Here is a 24,357-nt window from a genome sequence, read left to right on the forward strand (position 1 = left end):
TGTCAGTGATTTCTTTTTTCATCTATTTTGAAATTAGGAAGGAAAAAACTGGTGTTGATCGTCTATCCCTCAGACAAGCTATCATATTCATCTGTGCCACAAATAGGCCAGATGAATTAGATCTTGAGTTTGTTCGTGCTGGACGTATTGATCGTCGTCTGTACATTGGTTTGCCTGATGCAAAGCAGAGAGTCCAAATTTTTGGTGTGCACAGTTCCGGTAAGCAGCTTGCAGAGGATGTGAATTTTGAAGAGGTATGTAGTTCATCTATCTCTGATTTCTTTTTTATATTTAATAGGACCCTTCAGATGATTTCTTAGCTTAAGTAAATGCACGCATCATCATTACAGAAATATTTAATATATGTACATAATTGTAGGATAATGAGTTCAAAAGGCACTCGAGCATAAATTAGTTATATGATAGTTAGTTACTGTATGAGAAAGATAAGAGCATGTTATTTGAAACAGGCTGCATTGGGTAGATTCAATGTGAACATGCTTAAGCTAGCTCCAACCAAATTAAAAGCAAACAATAATGGGTGTTAAAAGGTGTTGGCATTGAGTAACGATGTAATAAAAATGTAGACAGATAAACTTCTTAAGAATTTCAGGATGCTGCATTTACTGTTGAAATTATGAGTCATATATTGGTATCAATATTCATTATTAAATGAAAGGATTAAATATGTTTTTTGTCCCTTATCTTTTTTCAATTTTTTATTTTAGTCCTTGAATAAATTTTATTTGATTTTAGTGCTTGAAAATTTTCTCCATGAACAAAAATATTTGACGACAGGAACCAAAATGTTAATGGGAGAAAAAATTCAAAGACTAAAAGTGAGAATTAACAAGTTCAGGGACTAAAATTGCAAAAAAAATTGTTTTGGGACTAAACAAAAATTGACAGAAGTTCAAGGACTAAAATCATATATTATCCTTGAATGTAATTTCCTAATGTTTAAAACAAAATTTGTTTCAAGGGTAACTCCCAAAAAATGGCATAAAGTTGGAATGCATTTTTATCATATTCATCTCTTCCTATTTGTGTTTTCATTCTGAGTTTGTATGTGAGATTTGATCTACTTTGCTGACTGTAGCTGTTCTCTTTGCCCCTCAACAGCTTGTCTTCCGCACTGTTGGGTTCTCTGGAGCAGATATAAGAAACCTTGTCAACGAAGCAGCAATAATGTCGGTAAGTTTATGGTGCTTAGAACAATAGTTACTAGACTGCAATTTATCAATATTGGCCCTGAATACATCTTGCATACACTAGTTCTCTTGGTGCCTCTCAACATAACTTATCAGAAAAGGGAAGGTGAACTTTAGGATTAGATACTATAAAAGGCAATAGAATTACTGTCAGCATCGCTTTCCATTTTTCTTTTTCTTCTCTGTTTAGGCAGGTAATGTATCCTTTAACTTGAAATATGAGAAAAAGTGAATATTATTTTCTGATAATTTTACAATGGTAGGGTACAATGTATATAGTCCCAAAAAAATAATACTATCCTAGTAATTTTAGGCTACAAATCTTAATAAATTACATGAAATAAGGAAACAATGACAACTATTATGTTTAGGTAATTGTGTCAAACAGATCCAGCATGTGTATTTATACTAGTGATATGCTGATGATAAATTAATTGCCATACAATCAAATTCGTAATTATTAGTGACATGTGATAATACATATGAAACATGTGCTATAGTATTTTCACACCCCTTCATTTGGAGCATACATGTTTTATGCTTAAGTTTGTTATAAATATGCTTAATACCACAGTTATTGATCCAGATAGTGGCGAGGAGTGCCCAACCCCAAAACTGCTAGCAGGATGGCTACCATTCTAAATTATTATTTACTTTTTTAGATTATATGTTGTGCTTTTATAGTTTTTTTATTACTATTACTATTTAGTTTATTCTATTTTATTATTATTTTTTTATTTTGTTATATTATATATTTATATGTTATGCTTTAAATATTATAAAAAAAAAGAGAGAAGCCAAACTGGACTCAAATTGGGGTCCAACAAATCAAAATAAAAAGATAAAAAAAAAAACATTTGGGCTATATGGCCTAATTCCCCCAAAACATCTTTAATGTTTCAAAAATGGAAGCAACACAAAGAGGTAGCATTGTTCACTCAATGAAAGTCTTGGTGTCATGTTGCTAATTATTGGAGTAAAGTTTTACTCTTTACTTATATGTACAACAGTAGTGCAGGATTTGTAGAGAAGTTTTTGTTTTATGATTTTCTATTGTATTGTTAATCACATTTATTGCTTTCCATTATAGGCTAATAACAATTACAGCCCAACACCTTCTATTAGAAGTTGTTGGCTCTATATAAACACAACTTGTACTCTCTAGTTAGTGAAAAACATATTTTACATTTAAGAAATATTCTTTCTTTCTCTCAACTTCTCTATCTATATTTGGTATCATAGAGCTCATCGATCCTTTCTTTCTTGATCCTCTCAACAACCTCCTTCATGGCTGATTCTTCTCCATTGGTTGATTCTTCTCCACCACCACTGCCTCCTCCACCAATCAATATTGTTCATCCAAAGAATGCCTCCTCCACCAATCAATATTGTTCATCCAAAGAATCTACTGGCTAATTCTTATCCATCTCTTACCTTCTCCCACACCATATCAAAAATGTTGGACACCAAGAAATACCTTCTTTGGTGCCAACAGGTTGAACCAGTGATCAAGGGCGACAAACTTCATGACTTTCTCATCAACCCTTAGATTCCTCAAAAGTTTCTTTCAATTATTGATCTTGATGTTGGACAAATCTTTGAATCCTATCTTGCTTGGGAATAGCAAGATCAACTCTTGCTGTCTTGGTTACAATCTTTCATGTCTAAAGACATGCTTACTCGTGTTTTAGGCTGCAAGACATCTTTTCAACTTTGGGATAAAATACATTCCTACTTTCATTCTCACACAAATGCCAAAGTCCGTCAACTTTGCAATGAACTGTGCAACACCAATCTTGGAAATCAAACCATTTCAAATTATATTCTTTGCATTCAAACCTTTGTTGATGCTCTCACAGCCATTGGTGACCCTGTTCCTGCAAAAGAACATCTTGATATCATTCTTGAAGGCTTACCTGAAGAATATGAATCAACTGTATCTTTCATTAGCAGTTGCTTTGACCTGTTGTACATTGACGAAGTTGAAACCTTGCTTCTTGGACACGAATCTTGCCTTGATAAATTCAAGAAGCAAGCTTTTGCATCCATTAATGTCATTGCAACCTCCTTTGAATCCAATTCTTCCATATGACACCCACAAGCAAATCTTACCTATTAAGAACCTAGATCTCAGTTCATCCATTGTTGTGGTGGTCGAACTAGCTCTCATGGTGGTCGTTTCAACAACCGTGGTGGCTGTGGACGAGGTAGATTTGCTGGCTTTCAATGTCAGGTTTGCCATCGTTACGGGCATGTTGTGTCTTCTTGTTACTACAGGTTTGATGAGAATTTTGTCCCATCTTCTTTGCTAGATACACCCATCTCTACCTTTGCTAATCAAACTGCCAATCCCAATACTTGGTACACCACCCAATCTACTCAGTGCAATACATTCCTTCATCTTCACAATAACTCTCTCATCCTCCACTCCACCAAAATGGAATTCTTGGGCCTCGGCCACAACCCACCCCACAAGTGTACTTTGTCTCTACAAATACACAGGCAAATTTACAGCTACAACCTTTGGCCATGATTGCCTCATCCTCTTATTTTGGAAATAACACTTGGTATCCAGATTCTGGTGTTTCAAATCATGTAACCAATGTCTCTCAAAGTATTCAACAGTTTACCCCTTTTGAAGGACCGGAACAAATCAATATTGGAAATGGTCAGGGCCTCAATATTAATTCAATAGGTGTTACTACCTTTTCGTCGCCATTAAATCCTAAATTTCATTTTTCTCTAAATAATCTTCTTTTTTTTTTCTCTCCATTACCAAAAATCTAATGTGTTGGTCAATTTTCAAAAGATAATTCTGTATTTTTAGTTTCATCCCTCAGTTTGCTTGGTCAAATCATAGGCTACTAAAGAAACTCTTCTCCAATGCTTTGTTGGTTCTGATGATCTATATCAATTTCCTGCCTTGCTTTTCACTTCTAGCTGTCTTCTCAAACTATAAAATATCCTATAATTTACACTACACCTTTTGAATTAATATTCAGTGATTTATGGGGCCTTGCACCAGCCACATCTACATGTGGGTATCAATATTATGTTACCTTTGTTGATTCTCACACATGTTTCACATGGATTTATCTTCTTAAAAGCAAAAGTCCAAACTCTTGATGTTTTCAAACAATTTCATGCTATGGTTAAGAATCAATACCAACTACCCATTAAAGCCATTCAAATTGATTTGGGAAGAGAGTATCGTTTCTTCACAGCATATCTCAATAGTGTTGGAATATAACATTGTATCGTATGTCCACATGCACCTCACCAAAATGGGGTAGTAGAACGTAAACATAGATATATTGTTGAACTCGGTCTCACCTTGTTAGTTCAAGCTAATTTGCCTATGCAATTTTGGGATCATGCTTTTATCACCAGTGTTTACTTAATCAATAGGCTTCCATCGTCTATCCAAAATGAAGTTCCATATCAAAAACTTTTTCAACAACCTTCAAATTACAACTTTCTCAAAATTTTTGGTTGCTCTTGTTTTCCACATCTCCAACCTTACAATAAAAACAAACTTCAATTTCAATCACAAGAATGTGTCTTTTTGGGGTAATCCACATCTCACAATGGCTACAAGTGCCTTGTAGCAGATGGCACCTCTATATTTCCAAAGATGTTGCCTTTAATGAAACTAGGTTTCCCTACAAGGATCTCTTCTCTCCATCAACTATCAATTCTCCCCAAGAAACTGTCCAAGTTCCTCTTATTGTAACCAACACTCATACTTCTACACCCTACACTTCATCAACCTCCTCAAATGAACACTGTTCAATTTCCACCTATGAGACATCACCCACTGTGGAGACTGAATCTCATACATCAGCAACCTCACTAAACATCCCTCCTGAATCACCTAACTCACAAGACATTACAACTGGTATGACTCCTTCCAAGTTATCCATCCCTACATCACCTATCCTAGAATACAATGCCTGACTTCATAATGGCACATTGTCCCTTATTAATCTACCACCAAATAGGATTGCCATAGGATGTAAATGGGTTTTTTGTGTTAAGGAAAACCCTGATGGCACTGTCCAAAAATACAAAGCCCGCCTCGTTGTTAAGAGGTTTCATCAACAATTTGGATATGGCTATAATGAAACTTGCTCACCTGTCATTAAACCTGTCACTATTTGGCTTGTTCTTACCCTTGCCTTAACCCATCATTGGCCTATTCAACAACTAGATGTCAATAATGCCTTTCTAAATGGCATTCTTGAAGAGGAAGTGTATATGACTCAACCTCAAGGATTTGAATCTATTGACAAGAGTTTAGTATGTAAACTTCACAAAGCAATATATGGGCTCAAACAAGCACCCCATGCTTGGTTTGAGAAATTAGAATCAGCTCTACTGCAATTTAACTTTCAAGCAAGCAAGTGTGATCCGTCGTTGTTTATCTACTCCAATGCCAATAATGTCATCTACATCTTGGTATATGTAGATGACATTATCATTACAGGAAATAATTCAACCATTCTTCATAGATTAATCTCTCAACTTAATTATGCTTTTTCACTCAAAGATCTTGGTAACCTTGATTACTTTCTTGGCATTGAAGTGAAAACTTAGAATGATGGCTCACTTATCTTAAAGCAAATATATTAGGGATCTCTTAAATCGCATTGATATGGAATGTTCAAAGTCCATTTCTTCCCAAATGGTTAGTGGCTACAAATTATCCAAAATTGGATCTGAAGATTTTTTAGATGCGTCTCTCTATAGGTCAGTGGATGGAGCATTACAATATGCCACCATCACTAGACCCGAAATCAGCTTCTTAGTGAACAAAGTCTGTCAATTTATGTCCCATCCTCTTGAACAACATTGGTCTGCCGTTAAATGTATCCTACGCTATCTAAAAGGTGCTATATCTTAGGGACTGCACCTGTAACCAACCCCTTCCAACTCCCCTTTTTCTATTCATGCTTGCTATGATGCAAATTGGGCATCAAATCTTGATGATAGGAGATTTACATCAGGTGCTTCCATCTTCCTTGGACCAAATCTCGTGTCCTAGTGGTCCCAGAAGCAAACTTTTGTTGCTCGTTCCATCTTTGAGGCAGTATATTGAAGCCTTGATCTTGCCACTACTGAAGTTACCTGGATACAAAATTTACTCTCTGAACTCAAAGTTCTTCATTCAACTCCAATTATATTCTATGACAACTTAAGCACTGTGGCCCTAGCTCACAACCCTGTTCTCCATGCACGAACTAAACATATGGAATTAGATCTTTTCTTTGCTCGAGAGAAGGTAGCTGTTAAGCATCTTGAAGTCATCCATGTTCTAGCTATTGATCAATGTGCTGATGTTCTTACGAAAGCTCTCTCTCCCTCTAGGTTTTGTGCTCTTCGGTCCAAGCTTCAAATAGTTGAGTTGCCACATCCTCCTCACCCTACTTTAGCTTGTAGGGGGGTACTGGAGTTTAGTTTTACTCTTTACTTATATGTACAATAGTAGTGCTGAGATATTAGGGACATTAGAGGGGCCCCACACATCCGTATGAACAAGATAAAATGGAGAAGTGCTTATTTTATTGCTAATAGGAAAAGGTACACGCTTGTGTTTGGCAAGCTCACACACCTCACAATGAAAACTCTCCAGATTTAAATTTTTAAACAAGGAAGGGAACAATAACTTTGACCCGAAATGAAGGATGTCCCAAGCAACAATGAATCAACTGAACTTTTTCTTTGCTGATTATGGCGGACTCGGATATCAGAGAGTGACTCTTAATGGGCAGATTCAGATCTTCCGTGTAGTAAAGGCCATTCCATTCTCTAGCATGTCCAATCGTCCTCCCCGATTTCTTGTCCTGCAATATACAAGAGTTGCTATGAAATATCACATTACATAAGAGGTCCTTTTTGTAAGCTTTTGGATAGATATCAGATTTGTGGACAATTTAGGGACATGAAGAACATTTTTTAGTATTATGGTTGGGATTATTTGGACATCTCCTTGTCTAGTTGCAGTTATAAGGGTTCCATCAGCTGTGGAAATTTTCTTTACTGGGACATGGGGAATATGTGGAGAAGTGTTTTAGGGAGTGGTGTCATATGGTCTGTGGCTCCAGAGTCTAGAATCCAATAATGGGTAAAGGGTGTATTTGAGACATTAAATTCACAAGAAAATCGGAACTTATCAAAGTATGTCAATGAACACGTACCTGTGGGTTTCTCCAATTTACTAAGAAAGGATCTTACTCTCTCTAACTCCTCATGGTTGAGTTGAACGGATCCTCCTTGACTTTCAGGACCAACAATAATATGAGCTTGCCCCCCTCTCCTTGGAGGGCCTACTTTTTGCCCCCAATCTTTGCTTTGAGGTTTTCCATGCAACTTCCAACATTTGTCCCTTGTGTGGCGTGGCTTGTTGCAATAGGTGCACCATACTCCTTCATTTTTCTTCTCCAGATTTGGAAGAAGGCCTACTTTCTTTTGTTCCGCAACCATGGCTGTTGCTCCTTCAACAATCATAGCTGAACTATCCACAATTGGGGTCTCTAGCATTAGGCTTCTTCCACTCTTTTCACTTCGAACAATTGCCACTACTTCATTGAGTCCAGGAACCTTCTCCTTTCCCAATGTTTGGATCCTTACTTGATCATATTCTTGGTTTAGGCCTACCAAAAAGTCATACACCCGGTCTTGTTCAATGTAATCCCTTAGAATTGCTGAATCCTCAGAACACTTGGCCTTTATAACCCTGTAATGATCCAATTTCATCCATAATGATTTGAGTTGATTAGCATATTCAGTGACAGTTTTAGTGCCCTGTTTGGCTGCCATAGTTTTTACCTTCACCTCATAAATCTGGGCAGCATCCTTTGCCTTAGAGCAGGTTTGCTCTACTGCAATCCATATTGCCTTCGCAGAATTAAGGAACATGCATGTATCGCTGATTTCCGGAACCATTGAGTTCCATAGCCATGCCATAATCATAGAGTCTTCTTCATCCCATGACTTGAATTTGGCATCGTCTTCAGCAGGGGCATCATCAGTTAGATGGCTGACCTTTCCTTTCCCTTTCAGGATGGTCTTAATGAGTTGAGACCATTTGAGATAATTTTTTTCATTCAATCGATAGGCTGAATGGACATTCTGCAGCTCACCTGTATTTTGGAACTTGTCTCCATTTTCCTTTTCAGCCATTACAAATATTTGCAATTAAGGTACAGAAAAGCAGATTGATAAGTAGGGAAGCACACAGCAATAGAAGCTGTGATGAGTGTTTGGGATCACACAGCAATGAAGGCTGCGATGGAATTCTAGGGTTGTGCAGCAATGAAGGCTGATGGAATTCTAGGGTTGCGCAACAGTGACGGCTGTGATGGAATTCTAGGGTTGTGCAGCAATGAAGGCTGCAATCAGATCACAGTCAGAGGCTCCCAAGGATCAGGAGCTCTGATACCATCTCAAATTTAGAAGAAATAATATCTTATTATTTTTAATCATGAGATACATCAGATATATATATATATATATATATATATATATATATATACATGAATTTGTTGCCTATTTTAGGAAATAAGGACAGCCTATTCTAGGGAACAAATCCCTGTAATTGTGTGATTGTTATTGTAGTAATAATAGCAAGATACAGCAAATATATAGAATTAAAATACAGTAGGAATAATATCTAAAACTTCCTAAAATATATTTTGACAGTTATGGTAACATTTATTCTTGTTAATCTGGTAGAAAGCTATGATAAAAGGTTTTGATCGTACAAAGTTGTTGGTTGCAGGTGAGAAAAGGGCATTCCAAAATTTTTCAGCAAGATATTATTGATGTACTAGATAAACAACTACTTGAGGGTATGGGTGTCCTTCTGACAGAGGAAGAGCAACAAAAATGTGAACAAAGGGTATGTCTATCTAGTTAGTTTTCTTAATGTGAAACTAACACACTAAACCATTTTTTTATTATTTTTAATTTGATACTGTACTTTAGGTATCTTTTGAAAAGAAGAGACTGCTTGCTGTTCATGAAGCTGGTCATGTAGCTCTAGCTCACTTATTTCCTCGGTTTGACTGGCATGCATTTTCGCAGCTCCTGCCTGGTGGTAAGGTATGATGTCAGGTTACTGCAATATGAAAACTGATGATATTTGATTATTACTATTATTATTTTGTCTTCACATTGAATATATGTTCTAATTAACCAGGAAACTGCAGTATCTGTATTCTATCCGCGAGAAGATATGGTAGACCAGGGTTATACAACTTTTGGTTACATGATGATGCAAATGGTAGTGGCACATGGTGGCCGATGTGCTGAACGAATTGTATTTGGTGATGATATAACTGATGGAGGAAGAGATGATCTTGAAAAGATAACGAAGGTAATTAATGTATCATTTTAGGATATATTTTCTACTCAAGCAAATGATAAATACTACAGATATAAGACAATTGCAGTGTGACTTTGTTGCTCAAAAGTCTATGAGAAAATAAAGGGTAGGGCAGTCTGTTAATGATTCACGTGAGCAAGATAGGAGAGATGGAAGGGATTATGCATGAGACATTGCTTGTAAATGCCTATACACATGGTAGGAGGGGAGAGAGAAGTGAAGGTGTGAGTTCAGTTGGAAAAGTGTCTAAAAGTAGAGAGATGGAGAGTAGGTACGGAAAATTTGAGTTAGGTGTTTGGATGCGTTGAGATATTATGTGCATCCACAGAACACCCTTGTTGTCTCAGTATATATTGCAATTTTAGTTCCTTATTCAAATAGTGATTGTTTTCTTTTGGATAGATCTATCTTGAAATCTAAGACTCCCACTCTAAGGTCAAGTCTTTTGTCTGGACTTCCGTTCTTGACAAGATTAACACTGACCACTTATTACATAAGCACTAAACTTTCATTGCTTTGCCTCCCTACATGTGTGTTTAGTGGAGATCTATTCTGGAAACTGGGACATGTCATTTTGCATTGATCTTTCAGCTTCATTTCGCTTGACGTTAAAGATTAGATGAAAAATGCTTGAGTGGTTCAAGTCTCACTCAGCAGATCATTGTATATATATAAAAAACAATAATGATTACAAGGTTACATAGGGAGATAAAATGTCAAATCCTAAAGTATGAATACAAAGAAAAAACAGTGCACATGAACATTAATATTTTATGTCTGTCCGCCAAAGGAGATTTTCCAGAAAGTTTGATGGTCTCCAGGAGCCTGACATTTGTCAGAAAGTCTGACATCTGCCATAAAGGTAGCCAGAGATTCTGAAGGTTGCTGGTAAAGTTGCCAGCAAATTTTGACAGTTTCTGGAAAATTCTGACAATCACAGGAAAGGTTCAGTTGAATTTTTGGATGTCTAACAGCTTTCAAGATACCAGTTAGACCTCTCTTAGACTTTTTGCCGAAGGGAAATTTTCTGAATGTGCATGAGTGAATTGTCCACTCAGCCGATTGATCTATTTCTAATAAGAATGGTTACAAAGACAATAATTGACTTCAACTATTTTCAAGAGAACAATTAAAATATCACAACTTACTAATATACATTTAACTCGGCTAAACACTAAATAAGCTAATTGGATGGGTAATAACTGTCAGATAAGTTGGCTTTTTATGCCTTTCTAATTCCCTTCTTCCAAATAAATAGTACAAAGCTATTTACAATTATTTATGATAGAATAAATCTAATTCCTAATTTGTAGGAATTCTAATTATATACAATAAATAAATTGATTGCTATTCCTAAAATACATAATATATAATAGGAAATAGTAACAATAATTGATTCCCTCATTAACACCCCCCCCCCCCCCCCCTCAAATTGATGTGGTTGATCAAGAAGCATCAATTTTTGATGTTGTGGACGAGGAACCACCTTGGTAAATATGTCTGCAAGCTGAAGTTATGAGGTGACATGAGGAAAGGAGATAACATGATTGTCCAAAGCCTCCCGAATAGAATGACAATCCACTTCATTATGCTTAGTGCTCTCATGAAAGACTGAATTGGTAGCAATTTGAGTGGCACTAGTGTTGTCAGAGCATGGATAGGTGTTGCATCTATTTGATGGAATCCGAGCTCAGCCAAAAGACAACGAAGCCAAATAATCTCAAAACAAGCTGTTGACATAACCTGATACTTAGATTCGATGGAGGACTTAGGGACACGAGACTACTCTTTTACTTTTCCAAGAAATCAATGCAGGCCCAAGGAACATACAATAACTAGTGACTGATCTCCGGGTATCTGAACAACCAGCCCAATCAGCATCACTATATCCCACCAAGGTAGTTGGGAAGCCAATAGGAAAGAAAAGACGAGTAGAGGTACCTTTCAGATAATGAATAATTCGATGAACAATAGCTAAATGATGATGACGTGGAGTGTGCATAATTTGACTCACCTGTTGAACTGCAAAAACAATGTCAGGGCGGGTGATAGTCAAATAATTAAGACTACCTACCAATTGTCAATATAGTAAAGCATCTGATAGAAGATCACCCTCATCATGGTGATATTTGACATTAATCTCAAAGAGGAGTATCCACCGGTGTAGTAGAGTGTAGACCCGCGAGAGAAATCAAGTCTTCAACATATTTATGTTGACGGAGAAAGATACCTTTAGAGTCCATAGAAACCTCGAGACCTAAGAAATAACGAAGAGGATCGAGGTCTTTCATATGAAAAGGAGCCTTGAGCTGCTCTTTAAGGTGCTGGATGGATGTATGATCAGAACCCATAATTACCATATCATCAACATAAATGAGAAGAACAATACCAGTTGTCATATGGTGAATGGATAAAGAAGAATCATATTGACTTTGGACAAAGGAGAATCCAAGAAAAGTGGATCGAAACTTCTCAAACCATGCCATAGGAGCTTGTTGCAGGTCGTATAAAGAGCATTCTAGCTTGCACACGTTAGTTGAAGGAGAAAACAAGCCCTGAGGTGGAGTCATGTAAATATCCTCTAAGGTCACCATGAAGGAAGGTATTCTTCACATCCATTTGATGAAGTGACCATCGTTGAGAGGATGGAAGTCATTTTTGCTACTGGGGAAAACATCTCTTCATAATCCATCCCATATTGTTGTTTGTTACCCAAAGCGACCAATTGAGCCTTATAACAATTAAGAGAGCCATCAAAATTCAACTACACAAAATACACCCATTTGCATCCAATAGGCTTAACACTGGGTGGGCAAGGAATAATGTCCCATGTGAAATTCTCCTACAAGGCTTGGAGCTCCTCTTGCATTGCTTTCACCCAAAGGGCATCCTTAACTGCTTGTGAATAACATGTAGGAATAGATATGCTAGATAGAGCAGTAGTAAGAGAAATAGACCCAAATGCATACCTATCTGGAGGACGAATAATGTGTTGTGATCCGCATTGTGCTAACGAAGTGGGTTCAGGTGGCGGATCAGCATCACGAAGGGGTAGGATAGGCTGGTGTCGGACATAAACATGACCTGGTTTGGAGCGTTCTATAGGACGAGAACCATTAGAAAAATTGGGAAGGGTAACAAAGCCATTAGAAGTAAAAGGAGACTGAAAAAAATATTGATGATCAAAGAAAACCACATTTCGAGATGTGCGAAAGCGAGAAGCATTGGCATCATAACACAAATCTTTTGAGTAGGACTATAACTAGAAAAGCACATCGGACAGATTGAGCCCCAAGTTTATGACAATCAAGAGGTGGTAAGTGGACAAAACAGACACAAACAAAAGGATGGAGATTATGGTAATTTGGATGAGCATTAAATAGACGAAAGTAAGGGGAATCAAGCCTAAGAACCTGAGATGGAAGACGGTTGATCATAAAAACAGCAGTTGATAAGGCTTCAACCCAAAATTTAGGTGGAATAGAGTTGTCAAGAAGTAGAGACCGAGTGACATCCTTGGTCAATGCATCGTTATCTGTGGGGGCAGTAGAGGACCCGTCGATGTGACCCCACATCCCTTTCCCTTTCATGAACATCTTGAACTAAAACTCCTAGGTAGCATAATTTTTTCCATTGAAACAGATACAAAGATTCTCCATAGCCATGAAGACACAAACAAGAACGAAAAAAACCGAACCCTAAATGAAGAACCAAGAGAAAGAGGATTGATCGCATGAACAGATATAGATATTCGTTGAACGCACAAACCAGAATCAAAAGCATGAACCCTAAACGGACTCAAAGACAATCACAGTCTAGGAAACCTGACTTGTGATACCATGTCAAATAAGTTGGCCTTTTGATGCCTTTCTAATTCCTTTCTTCCAAATAAATAGTACAAAGCTATTTTCAATTATTTATGATAGAATAAATCTAATTCCTAATTTGTAGGAAGTCTAATTATATGCAATAAATAAATTGATTGCTATTCCTATAAAATACATAATATATAACAGGAAATAGTAACAGTAATTGATTCCCTCATTAACAACAACACTAAATGCTTCTGTTTCCAATTCCAACATTTTTCATAAAAAGATACACCAAGTTATTTGGGGTTTAGGGTGTAAGTATTCACATCCAATGAACCAACTGATTCCTACCTAATTGCTACTCACATTCGTATCCAAGTAGTTAATGAACTGAAATAAGTTAATTTATAAACTAAAAAAGTTAATTTATAATATCCGTAGTTAGTGAACTGAACTAAATTAATTTGTAATGCAACAACATCATCATGTCCTTGATACTTATTAATATTTTTGCTTTTGGCCTTCCCATGTCTCAAACTACACTTAATATCTCTTCACAATCTTCATCTTCACTTTGGCTTTTCTACTTTTTTACCCAATCAACATACCCCTTATACTTCAGTTGACCACAACAATAGCATCATCATCCTTAGGCACAGTCATATTTATTTATTTCTTTAATTGTGTTAAGAGAATCTCTCTACGAGGGCTTACTTCTAAAATATATATTATGCAGTGTTCATCTGAATCTCTTTCTATATGTACATTTGCTGTGTTTTTATGTAATGTGTAAACCTATAAATTTTTTTTATTGATTTGAATTTTTAAATCTTCATGGTGTGGATGGTAATATAATTTTTTGGTTTTAATTATTTCTCTTCTCACTGAAATTTGTTTTCAGATTGCTAGGGAGATGGTTATCAGCCCTCAAAATAAAAAGTTGGGGTTAATAGCTTTAACAAAAAGGGTTGGCTTAGTGGATCGACCAGACAACCCAGATGGAGAGTTGATAAGATATAGAGTATAGTCCTTTAAAGCACCAAATATATAGTGTTTACCTTTCTCTGTAATGTGAAAGTAATTCCCTTTTTTTTTTCTTCGTGTTTAGTGGGATGACCCTCAAGTAATTCCTGCCGATATGACACCAGAGGTGTCTGAGCTTTTCACAAGGGAGTTGACAAGGGTAATTCAGCTTTGCTCACCCCGTCTTTGTTGTATGGCATTTGAAAGGAGCTCTAAGCTTATGCAAATTCTTTACTCTTGATCTAATAAAGGCTCGTGGTTTTTGTAACTGGTGTTTTGTGTAAAACAGATGTTACAAAAATGATGACATAGGATAAACTTGACATTTTTGTGCAGAAAGCAAGAAAGAGAAAGCTAATCAAAATGGGGATTTCGTTTTTATTACTAAATAATCAAGAGGGAAATAAATATTATAAAAAGTGGAACATTTTTAATTTCCATGTAGTAAAGAAATGGGTTTTCTTATGCTTACTACAATTATTTTCTCAGTGATTTTACAATAATTTTGACTGTTTTAATGGTTTAATTGATGTCATGACAGTACATTGAAGAAACTGAAGAACTTGCAATGAATGCTTTAAGGAATAATAGGCACATCCTGGACTTGATTGTGAGGGAACTGTTGGAGAGGTCAAGAATAACTGGATTGGTAAGCTATTCTACTATTTCTTCTGTCAGTTTTTCTTTTTTATACTTTTGTTTCCCTTATTTCGAAGACTAACTCCCACAAATGCATAAAGTTGTTCCATGGAGATCTGGGAATGGTTTTATATCTCGCACTTCTGTTACAATAGCCCTTTTGGCTTAAGGTGTGGATAACGTCCCTAGTTTACCTTGGGTAATCAGAGTGGCTAGAATCAAACTCATGACCATTTGGTCTTGACTTTCTCAAGCCTATTTTTCCCTTCTTCTCTTTTGATGCTTTTGGCCTGATTATATCATTTTATTTTCCTTTCCCCTCATTTGTGTAAAATTTTATGTTGTGTTTCCCTTTTTAATTATCTTTTATTGTATGCATCCATAGGAGGTTGAAGAAAAATTGAAGGAACTGTCTCCAGTAATGTTTGAGGACTTTGTGAAGCCATTCCAAATAAACCCAGATGAGGTACTTTTTTTCTCTACTGCTTAATGTGATTAAGTGTCTGGATACACTTTGACACTGTTATATATGACATGCATATGCTGATATCGCAGCAGAATTGCATGACTCACATTTATTATTATTATTATTATTATTATTTTTATTATTATTATACATGAATACATTTTTTGAGGGTTTGACTTGAAAGATGACTGCTGGTTTATTTAATTACTCACTCTACCCTCTGTCTTCTGGTAATTTTTGCTTTCTCTATTTACTTTATTTTCTTGCTTGGTTTTTAATCCGCAAATTTTGAATTAGCACTGGAATTTCTTGACTTATTGTTCCTCGTCAATAAGAGGACATATATCATTGTTTGTTACGAAATCCCACCATTAGTTAGTTAGAGCTGGTTAGAGAGGATTAACAGCATATAAATAACAGGAAGGAAAAAAGAGACGGCAGTCTTTGGTTTTAGAGTGGAAATGGAGAGGAGGGAGAGTTCAGGTCTCAATTATATGGGAGGTTAGAGACAGAGTGATCTTGAGAATTGTATCATATTGGGTCTTTGTTTGGTATCACATTGATACGTATTAAAGGCAGTTTCTGCAAGGTTATGGATGAAAATAAGATAGACTATTTGTCTATGGCCTTGCAGCGTACATCCACCATGGGCCTGACTCAGGCTTTTTCAAAAGTTCGTTTAATTAAAAAAGTTAGTCTTTTGGCTATCCAAAATGCTTTTTAGGTCTAACAGATTAGCCTATTTGAGTAAATATAAACAATGTAATAATAATATCATTTTGTAGGCCTATATTATTATTACTATTGTAATAAACTTTTAAGTTAATATTTTAAGATTATATAATTGTCTAATTTAAAGGCTTAACTCCGCTAACTTACATTTAAGTTTAGACCCATTATTTAGTGGAAAGCTTTTGGCCTTTTTACAAAGTTCTTAAATAGATTTGCAAGTCCAACTAGAACCTTAAGTCAGGCCCTAAAAAAGGACCTACATCAAGTAAACAGGCCATACTTGATCGTTTGATTTAGGCAACAAGTCTTGCAAAGCTTAGCCCTTCTTTGCCAATTACCACCCCGAAAATTGAAGGTTTTTCCATTTCCTGAACCAGTTTTTAAATTTTCTCCTTGTGATTATGCCTTTGTTGCAACTGTTTAACTTTGCAACTCATTTGGAACTATGCTGCTTTTCATTTCCCTCAGAGCAATGCAATAATTTTAGTTTTATCAATGTAGGAGGGACCATTACCGCATAATGATCGTCTACGATATCAGTTACCCGACTTATATCCGGCTCCTCTCCATAGATGTTGACACATTGACATTCAGATCTTTATGTTACAACCTCACCTGCAACAGTTCTATTGGGGACACAAAAGGGCGTTTTATGTTGATGACTTCTCCATAGAAATTCAACTTCAACCCCACATAGACACATTTATGGGACAAATAGGGAATCAGGAGAACATAGTGGAGCTGTGTAAATTGCTCATATTTCTTTTCAATGGGCCAATGATTTATCTCATCTGATGAATTCTTTATGCTGGTAAGCCTTGGAGACATGTCAAGTGTCTACAGTCTTCAGGCATTGCCGCGTTGTCTTGCTAAATTGGATAGGCGGGGGTGCACACTTGTATGCCACACTGCTGAAATTTTGTATTCAATTTTCGTGGTTGTACAAATTTTTATATATCATTGAGGATGAAAGTTTTAGCCCTCAATTTTAAATTATACACTTGCGAGTTTCAAGCCAGAGTCTAGTGCAATGGTTTGTACTTTTGTATAAATCTAATGATTCATCGTAATATTTTAGCTTAAATTCTAACACATTTTGGCTTTATTTTTTGTTCCAATATATGAAAATATCTTATTATATCGTGTCATATCTTAAACATCTCCTAGGATTAGTATTCATATTTTCTCGTTATTTCTTAGGGTTTTTTTATTGCATTTTCTTACCTTATCAGGATTTGATTTATTTTCATAGTTGGTTAGGATAATGATTAGTAAAATTAAGGATTAGTGCTCCAGGTTATATAAACATATATTTCAGTTAATTTCATGTAGTGTTTTCATTTCCTCTGTTTTCTTTATTCCCTCTTCCATATCAATAAACCTAGGTCATACTTGGTGACAGATATTCATTGAATATAAAATTATCACACAATTAAATAGGAAATTCATTAAAAAAAAATAACAGAAAAAGTGAGGATTAAGAGAAATAAATCCAATTGGAAGCATCAATTAAAAATGTTATTTCTTGTGGTAAAATTATCATCGTTATCAATTAAATTTGAATTCTTTCTTCATATCAACAATGAAAGAAAATGAAATACAATAACAATTGAATATAGAAATTCACAAAAACAAAAACATAAATCACAATTTCAATCTTTAATTTTCATGAATTCAAGAATAATTAACGGTAGATTTGAGTAATTAATTAGTTAATTTTGTTTAGATTGAATTAATCGATTCTAATCTAATTTAAATTTGGATTTAAAATTTAACCATAATTATGAACTACAAAATTCAGGTCTAGAAAATAGGAGAAAAAAAAATGAAGAATTCATAAGAACTATTAAATAAGAGATCAAATTTAAATACAATTCTTGAAATATTAAACTGATAAATGGAATTAACCTTCCATTTTTATCAAGATGCAAGACTCAAATAGTCTAATGATTCAATAACCAAGTGAGAATGAGAATTTAGATAAGTTTGTAGCGAAAGTTAAATATGATGTGAATGCTAACATCTTAAACCACTAAAAATTTATTTATAGGTACTAAATTCGTGGGTCAAAATCAGCTTTAATAATAAGTAAGTTAATTATTTAATTAAAAATTTAAATTATTGTAAAATGGATCTCTAATGAAAACTTCGGACTAAATATAGAGGCACTAATTTCATTTGCAGTTTTGAGTTATTAGAGTCTAAACTGACTCTATCTTATAAGAAATGACTTTGTAGATTTGTTTTATATTTTTTAGAATCACAAAATTTGTCCGATTCTTAAATTCGTAACTCCAAATATGTTCTACACAAGACAATAATGTTAAAGTAAATTTTTTTTTTCAAAAATTCACTAGATTTAAAAATTAAAATTAATTAAGCTTATTAAAATAAAACACAATCAATTTATTAATGTTAGACATTCATAAGGTCAACTAAGATCAATATAGTGCACAAATGAATATTTCAAATATGTTCTATTAGTCATCATATTAATAAAATTAATTTTTTTTTCTCTTTTCTTATTTTTCTAGGAGAATATTTTAGTAAAGTTAAACATTAAAAAGGACCCTTATTTATATATATACTTATTTGTTATAATTCAAACCCATTTTAATAAAACCAACAAATGTTGATAACTTAATACTAATTTTGGTTTATAATATATAAATTCGTAAACTTTAATGACTAAATTTTTCAATAAAAAATAAAATAATGATACATTGATTAGGGTGTGCACGTGCATATAACCAATACCTTAATTGTTTAAACCAAAAGTCAAGAATTAAAATATATGCATTAATGACAATTTCTACCATGAATCTCACTTCTAAGTAATTTACGGTGAAGTTTATATATGTCTTGTGAATATGGTTCACCCATGAACTAGTTATTTTAAATCGTAGGATATATTTATTTAAAAAATGAACAGATTAGATTTAATTGAATTTTTAGTTATAAAAACTTTAGTTATTATATTAAGTTTATTATATTATTTTATTTTATGTTATGAAATGTCTATTTTATCCCAAAAACACAAAATGTTCGTCTGCACTGGATCTTCCTCTCCGTGGCTTCTATCTCGGTGAAGGACTCTATTGTGAGGTGGTAGTTGCATGTGGCGAATACAAGATTCTCCATGGTCACAAATTTTCGTTTAACTCAGTCATGTAGTGTGGGCAAAAAGGTACAGAGGGGCTGCAAGGTTTGGGCCCTAGGAAGGCGAAGGGCTTCGAGGTACTGCATGTCGTTTTCATTTCCAACAATTACGTTAAAAATGAATAGGCAGGTATTGTAGGCAATTGCAAATGTCGAGCCAATCATGGTTGAATGATGTTATGAGTGTTCTTTGTGTCAATCAATAAAAGAATCAAAATCCCATTAATGGTCCCTTTGAACTTTCATGTTTGAACGAAGAAAGCGAAAACTCGTCATAGCCTGAGATGAAAGTTGCATGTGAACAACTAGGTTAGGATAAAAATCATTAGGTGTGGAATTATCAACATCAACATGACAACATAGGTTTAGGGTCATCATGGGACAAAAGTATCACAAATTTGGTGTTGAACATTTATGGCATAGATTAAACTTATCATCACAATTATAACAATCCAGCAACACGTTCGTTCTTGTAACTTTTGTGAGGATAGGCATTTAATGGGTAAAGTTGGAGGGTTGGTAGAAGAGGTGGGAAGGGATGTGATCTTGGGTTTGGTGAAATGGGAAGGGTTAGAGATCAAAGTTGAGTGAGTGGATTGGGAGTATGTGGGATGGTTGGTTATAGATTTAGAATCCTTGAACTTAGCCTACATTAATTTGGCAAGTCCAATGCAAACACACTCTTCCCATTACAATCGAGTACCCTCTTTGGCCCTTATTACAACCGTGCACCCCCTTCGACCCTAGTGGCGACCGGACAGGTGAACGACCCTTCAACCTTCAAGAAAAACCACACTAGGCCTAAAACTGATTCACAAACACCTCTTCGACTTCACCCTCGCTTGAGCAATAAACATTGATTACAACTACTCCTCGGGAGTTAGGCCGAGTACCCCCCTTGGCCAAGGAGTAACCCGAATAGGTACTCAGCCATGGCAAATACCGAACTTCTAGATAATAAAAGGTACATTAATTATAACGAACAATCCACGTTAACTGTAATTAAGAGATAAGATCCATTATATCAACCCAATAACCTAGAAGGCCCATTAGGCTTGAAAACGTCACTATAAATACAAAATTGATGGGACTGATGGGACAAGTATGATCATTTAATACTACAATGATTATTGTTCTAAACCGAATACTCACTTAAGTGTCAAAGTGCCCCTGCAGGTACCCTCCCCATCACTTGGAGCAAGGATTTGGACAGTTTTACTTAGAGCCCCAAAGGAGACTAGAGATAAGGATTTAGACAGTTTTATTTAGAATCCTTGAACTTAGCCTACATTATTTGGCAAGCCCAATGGCTTTGGAAATAGAATGAGGTTACAATAGCATTATTTTATTCTGTATTTGTATCAATGAGCCCGAACACACCCTTTGGCTCCCATTACAATCGAGTACCCTCTATGGCCCCCATTACAATCGAGTACCCCCTTCGGCCCTAGTGGCGACCGGACAGGTGAACTACCCTTCGGCCTTCAAGAAAAGCCACACTAGGCCTAAAACTGATTCACAAACACCCCTTCGACTTCACCCTCGCTTGAGCAATAAACATTGGTTACAACTACTCCTCAGGATTTAGGCCGAGTACCCCCCTTGGCCAAGGAGTAACCCAAATGGTACTCAGCCATGGCAAACATCGAACCTCTAGATAATAAAAGGTACATTAATTATAACGAACAATCCACGTTAACTGTAATTAAGAGATAAGATCCATTATATCAGCCCAATAACCTAGAAGGCCCATCAGGCCTGAAAACGTCACTATAAATACAAAATTGATGGGACTGATGGGACATGTATAATCATTTAATACTACAATGATAATTGTTCTAAATCGAATACTCACTTGAGTGTCGGAGTGCCTGTAGACACCCAATTTCGTCCGGGAGGCATACAAACAACAAGATAGGACATCAGAGGGCCCAAAAGCCCAAATCAACTTTTTTTTAGTGGCCCGGAACGGGCCGTTCCAAAAGTGGAACGGGTCGTTCCAAAAGTTCGGAACGGGCCATTCTCGAATTGGAATGGGCCGTTTCGAGGCTTCTAAATGGCCTAAAAATTGTATGTTGGAATGGGCCGTTCTAGACCAGAATGGGCCGTTCCAAACCAATCAAATGGCCTAGAATTTGGACTCTAGAATGGGCTGTTCTGAAATCAGAACAGGCCGTTCTAGTTTCCCGGAATGGGCCGTTCTGATTTCAGAACGGGCTGTTCTAATGTACAAAATAATACATAACGTTCGGATTCGGAACGGGTCGTTCCGAATCCAGAACGGGCCGTTCCGGCCCACATCTGATGCCTATAAATAGGAATCTCGGCCACAGTTCTGAGGACTTAAAAAATTTCGTCTAAAACTCCCTAGAGCTCGAAATTTCTCTCTCTCTCCTATTGTATTTCTTGAGCTTTGTGAGGCAGATTGTAGTGTGAAAGGTTGTCACAAAGCACCTAAAACTTCCATAGTTGAAGATCCAATAAAGCTTGTTACGAGGTATTACTCATTAATCTCTTGTTCTATCTTTCTCTTCTTTTATTTTACATATTACTATAATAAACGCAATTATGTAGATATCTTAGGGGTTCACCGTGTAATTTAATTTTCATGTAAATAATCATTAATAAAGGGGATTAAATATTTAAACTATTAATTCTTATTACGTTATCTTCATCATAGGGTACTGATTTAGGGCGTTGTAGGGGTGCTTAATATCTTCCCTACACGTAACCGACTCCCGAACCCAATTCTGGTTATTAAGGCCATTCACTACTAGAAAAATTAATATTTGTGACGAATTTTGTGACGGAAAAAACAGCATCGCTAATAGTGACGCATTTTGTGAGGGAATTTTAAGTTTTGTGACGGACTAAAATTTATTGACTTTTGTGACGGATTTTGTGACGGAATATATTCCGTCTCTAAAAATCCGTCACAAATTTCGTCACTGAATCAAAAAAAAAAATTTGTGACGGATTTTGAGACGGAAAATTTTTTGTCTCTAAAAATCCGTCACAAATTTCATCACTAAACAAAAAAAAAATGTTTGTGATGAATTTTGTGACGGAATAAACCTCGTCTCTAAAAAATCCGTCACAAATTTCGTCATTAAATAAAAAAAAAATTTAGTGACGGATTTTTCCCTCTCAAAATTCCGTCACAAATAGGTTAAAATATTTTGTGAAAATATTTGTGACGAATTATTCCCTCTCAAAATTATTCCCTCAAGTATTGTAATTGTGCAATTTTGATCCCTAAGGTTTTAATTAGATAATTTTAGTCCCTAAATAATTGTAATTGTGCAATTTTAGTTCTTTAATTTTTAATTGAACAATTTTAGTCCCTCAAATATCATAATTGTACAATTTGAATGTCTCCCATTAAAAATTTAATAATTTTAAAATTTTAATATATATATATATATATATATATATATATAATAATTTAAATTATATAATTATTTGCTTATTTAAGTTAGCATATACTATAATTTTTATTAATGTAACAAATGATATATATTTAATATTACTAAATAAATAAAATGTATATATTATTAATAATTTAATATTGCTAATAAATTAATATCAATAATATTTTTAGTATATTTATAGATAAACTCATAATTTGATAAATATAACTTAGTATATGTTAATATAATTTTACAAAAATATAAATATACTAGATAAGATATGTATATTTATAATTAATATACTTATAATTTTGTAAAAGTATATTAATATATAATAAGTTATATTTATCAAATTATGAGTTTATCTATAAATACACTAATAATATTATTGATATTAATTCATCAATAATATTATAAAAATAATAATATATAAATTTTATTTATTTAGTAATAATAAACAATTATACTAATAGAAAATTCGGGATGTTACAATTTGATATATTAATGAAAATTATAATACACGTTGATTTGAATAGACAAATAATATAATTTTAAAATATTGTGTATATATATATATATATATATATATATATATATATGTATGTATGTATATATAGTAAAATTATGAAATTTTTAATGAGAGTATAATATAGTATTAATGAAAATTATAATACATATGTATGTATGTATATATATATGTATGTATGAATAGACAAATAATATAGTATTAATGAAAATTATAATACACGTTGTTTTTTAGTTTAGTTGTTTATTGAAAAATGTCTTTCTAATGTCATAATTTTATAATTTTAAAGTGTAAATTTTTAGTTAAAAAATTAAAAGTTTCTAAATAAAATATTCAAAATAACATAAATTTAGTTATTTGAATTTTTGTAATTAAAAAACCATAAGAATTATATAAATTTCAAAATTCCAAATTAGGCTAATTTTAAAATTGAATTTATAATAAAATATGATTATATATTTAAATTTTTAAAAATGAATTTAGAAATTATTGAAACGATAATTTATATTTATGTTATTTTATATAAAAAAATGAATTTGATAAATAGAAATATCTTAAATTTAGATTTTTAATAAGTTGAATATCAAAATTGCTGGTGGCCGGAACGGGCCGTTTCAAAAGTGAAACGGGCCGTTCCGGAATAAGAAAATTGCCCAAAACTGGAGAAACAGAACGGCCCGTTCTGGGATCACATTTTAAGGTACATCAGCCATGTCTGGAACGGCCCGTTCCAAAAGTGGAACGGGCCGTTCTGTATTCGCGTAGTGATCATCAATGCATGTGTTAGAACGGCCGTTCCGATTTAGTTTTAATAGGCTATTTTAGTATTTTAGAACGGCCCGTGCCACCTTGGGAACAGGCCGTTCCGTATTTGCGGATTGTTCATAAATTTATGTGTTAGAACGGGCCGTTCCACTTTAGTTTTAATAGGCTATTTTAGTAGTCTAGAATGACCCGTTCCAGTTTGAGAACGGCCGTTCTGGGCTAGTTAAA

The 24,357-nt window shown here is 34.6% G+C and overlaps 1 protein-coding gene across 2 annotated transcripts in view; it reads left to right on the plus strand.

Moving 5' to 3' along the window:
• The window catches only part of FTSH12 (FTSH protease 12), a 47,012-nt gene extending 29,595 nt beyond the window's left edge, over positions 1-17,417 (plus strand). The window contains exons 10-19 of one of the 2 annotated variants that reach the window (XM_020377503.3): positions 38-254; positions 1,123-1,194; positions 8,992-9,111; positions 9,198-9,314; positions 9,412-9,588; positions 14,311-14,430; positions 14,518-14,592; positions 14,974-15,081; positions 15,457-15,537; positions 16,771-17,417. In XM_020377503.3, the coding sequence (XP_020233092.2) occupies positions 38-254; positions 1,123-1,194; positions 8,992-9,111; positions 9,198-9,314; positions 9,412-9,588; positions 14,311-14,430; positions 14,518-14,592; positions 14,974-15,081; positions 15,457-15,537; positions 16,771-16,848 (1,165 nt within the window). In that variant the 3' untranslated portion in view covers positions 16,849-17,417. The remainder of the gene's footprint in view (positions 1-37; positions 255-1,122; positions 1,195-8,991; positions 9,112-9,197; positions 9,315-9,411; positions 9,589-14,310; positions 14,431-14,517; positions 14,593-14,973; positions 15,082-15,456; positions 15,538-16,770) is intronic. The other variant, XM_029274378.2, reaches the window with a different exon arrangement.
• The last annotated feature ends 6,940 nt before the right edge of the window (positions 17,418-24,357 follow it).

Source organism: Cajanus cajan, chromosome 8 (assembly GCF_000230855.2).
Source record: "Cajanus cajan strain Asha chromosome 8, NIPB_CcT2T_4, whole genome shotgun sequence".
Taxonomy (NCBI): Eukaryota; Viridiplantae; Streptophyta; class Magnoliopsida; order Fabales; family Fabaceae; genus Cajanus; species Cajanus cajan.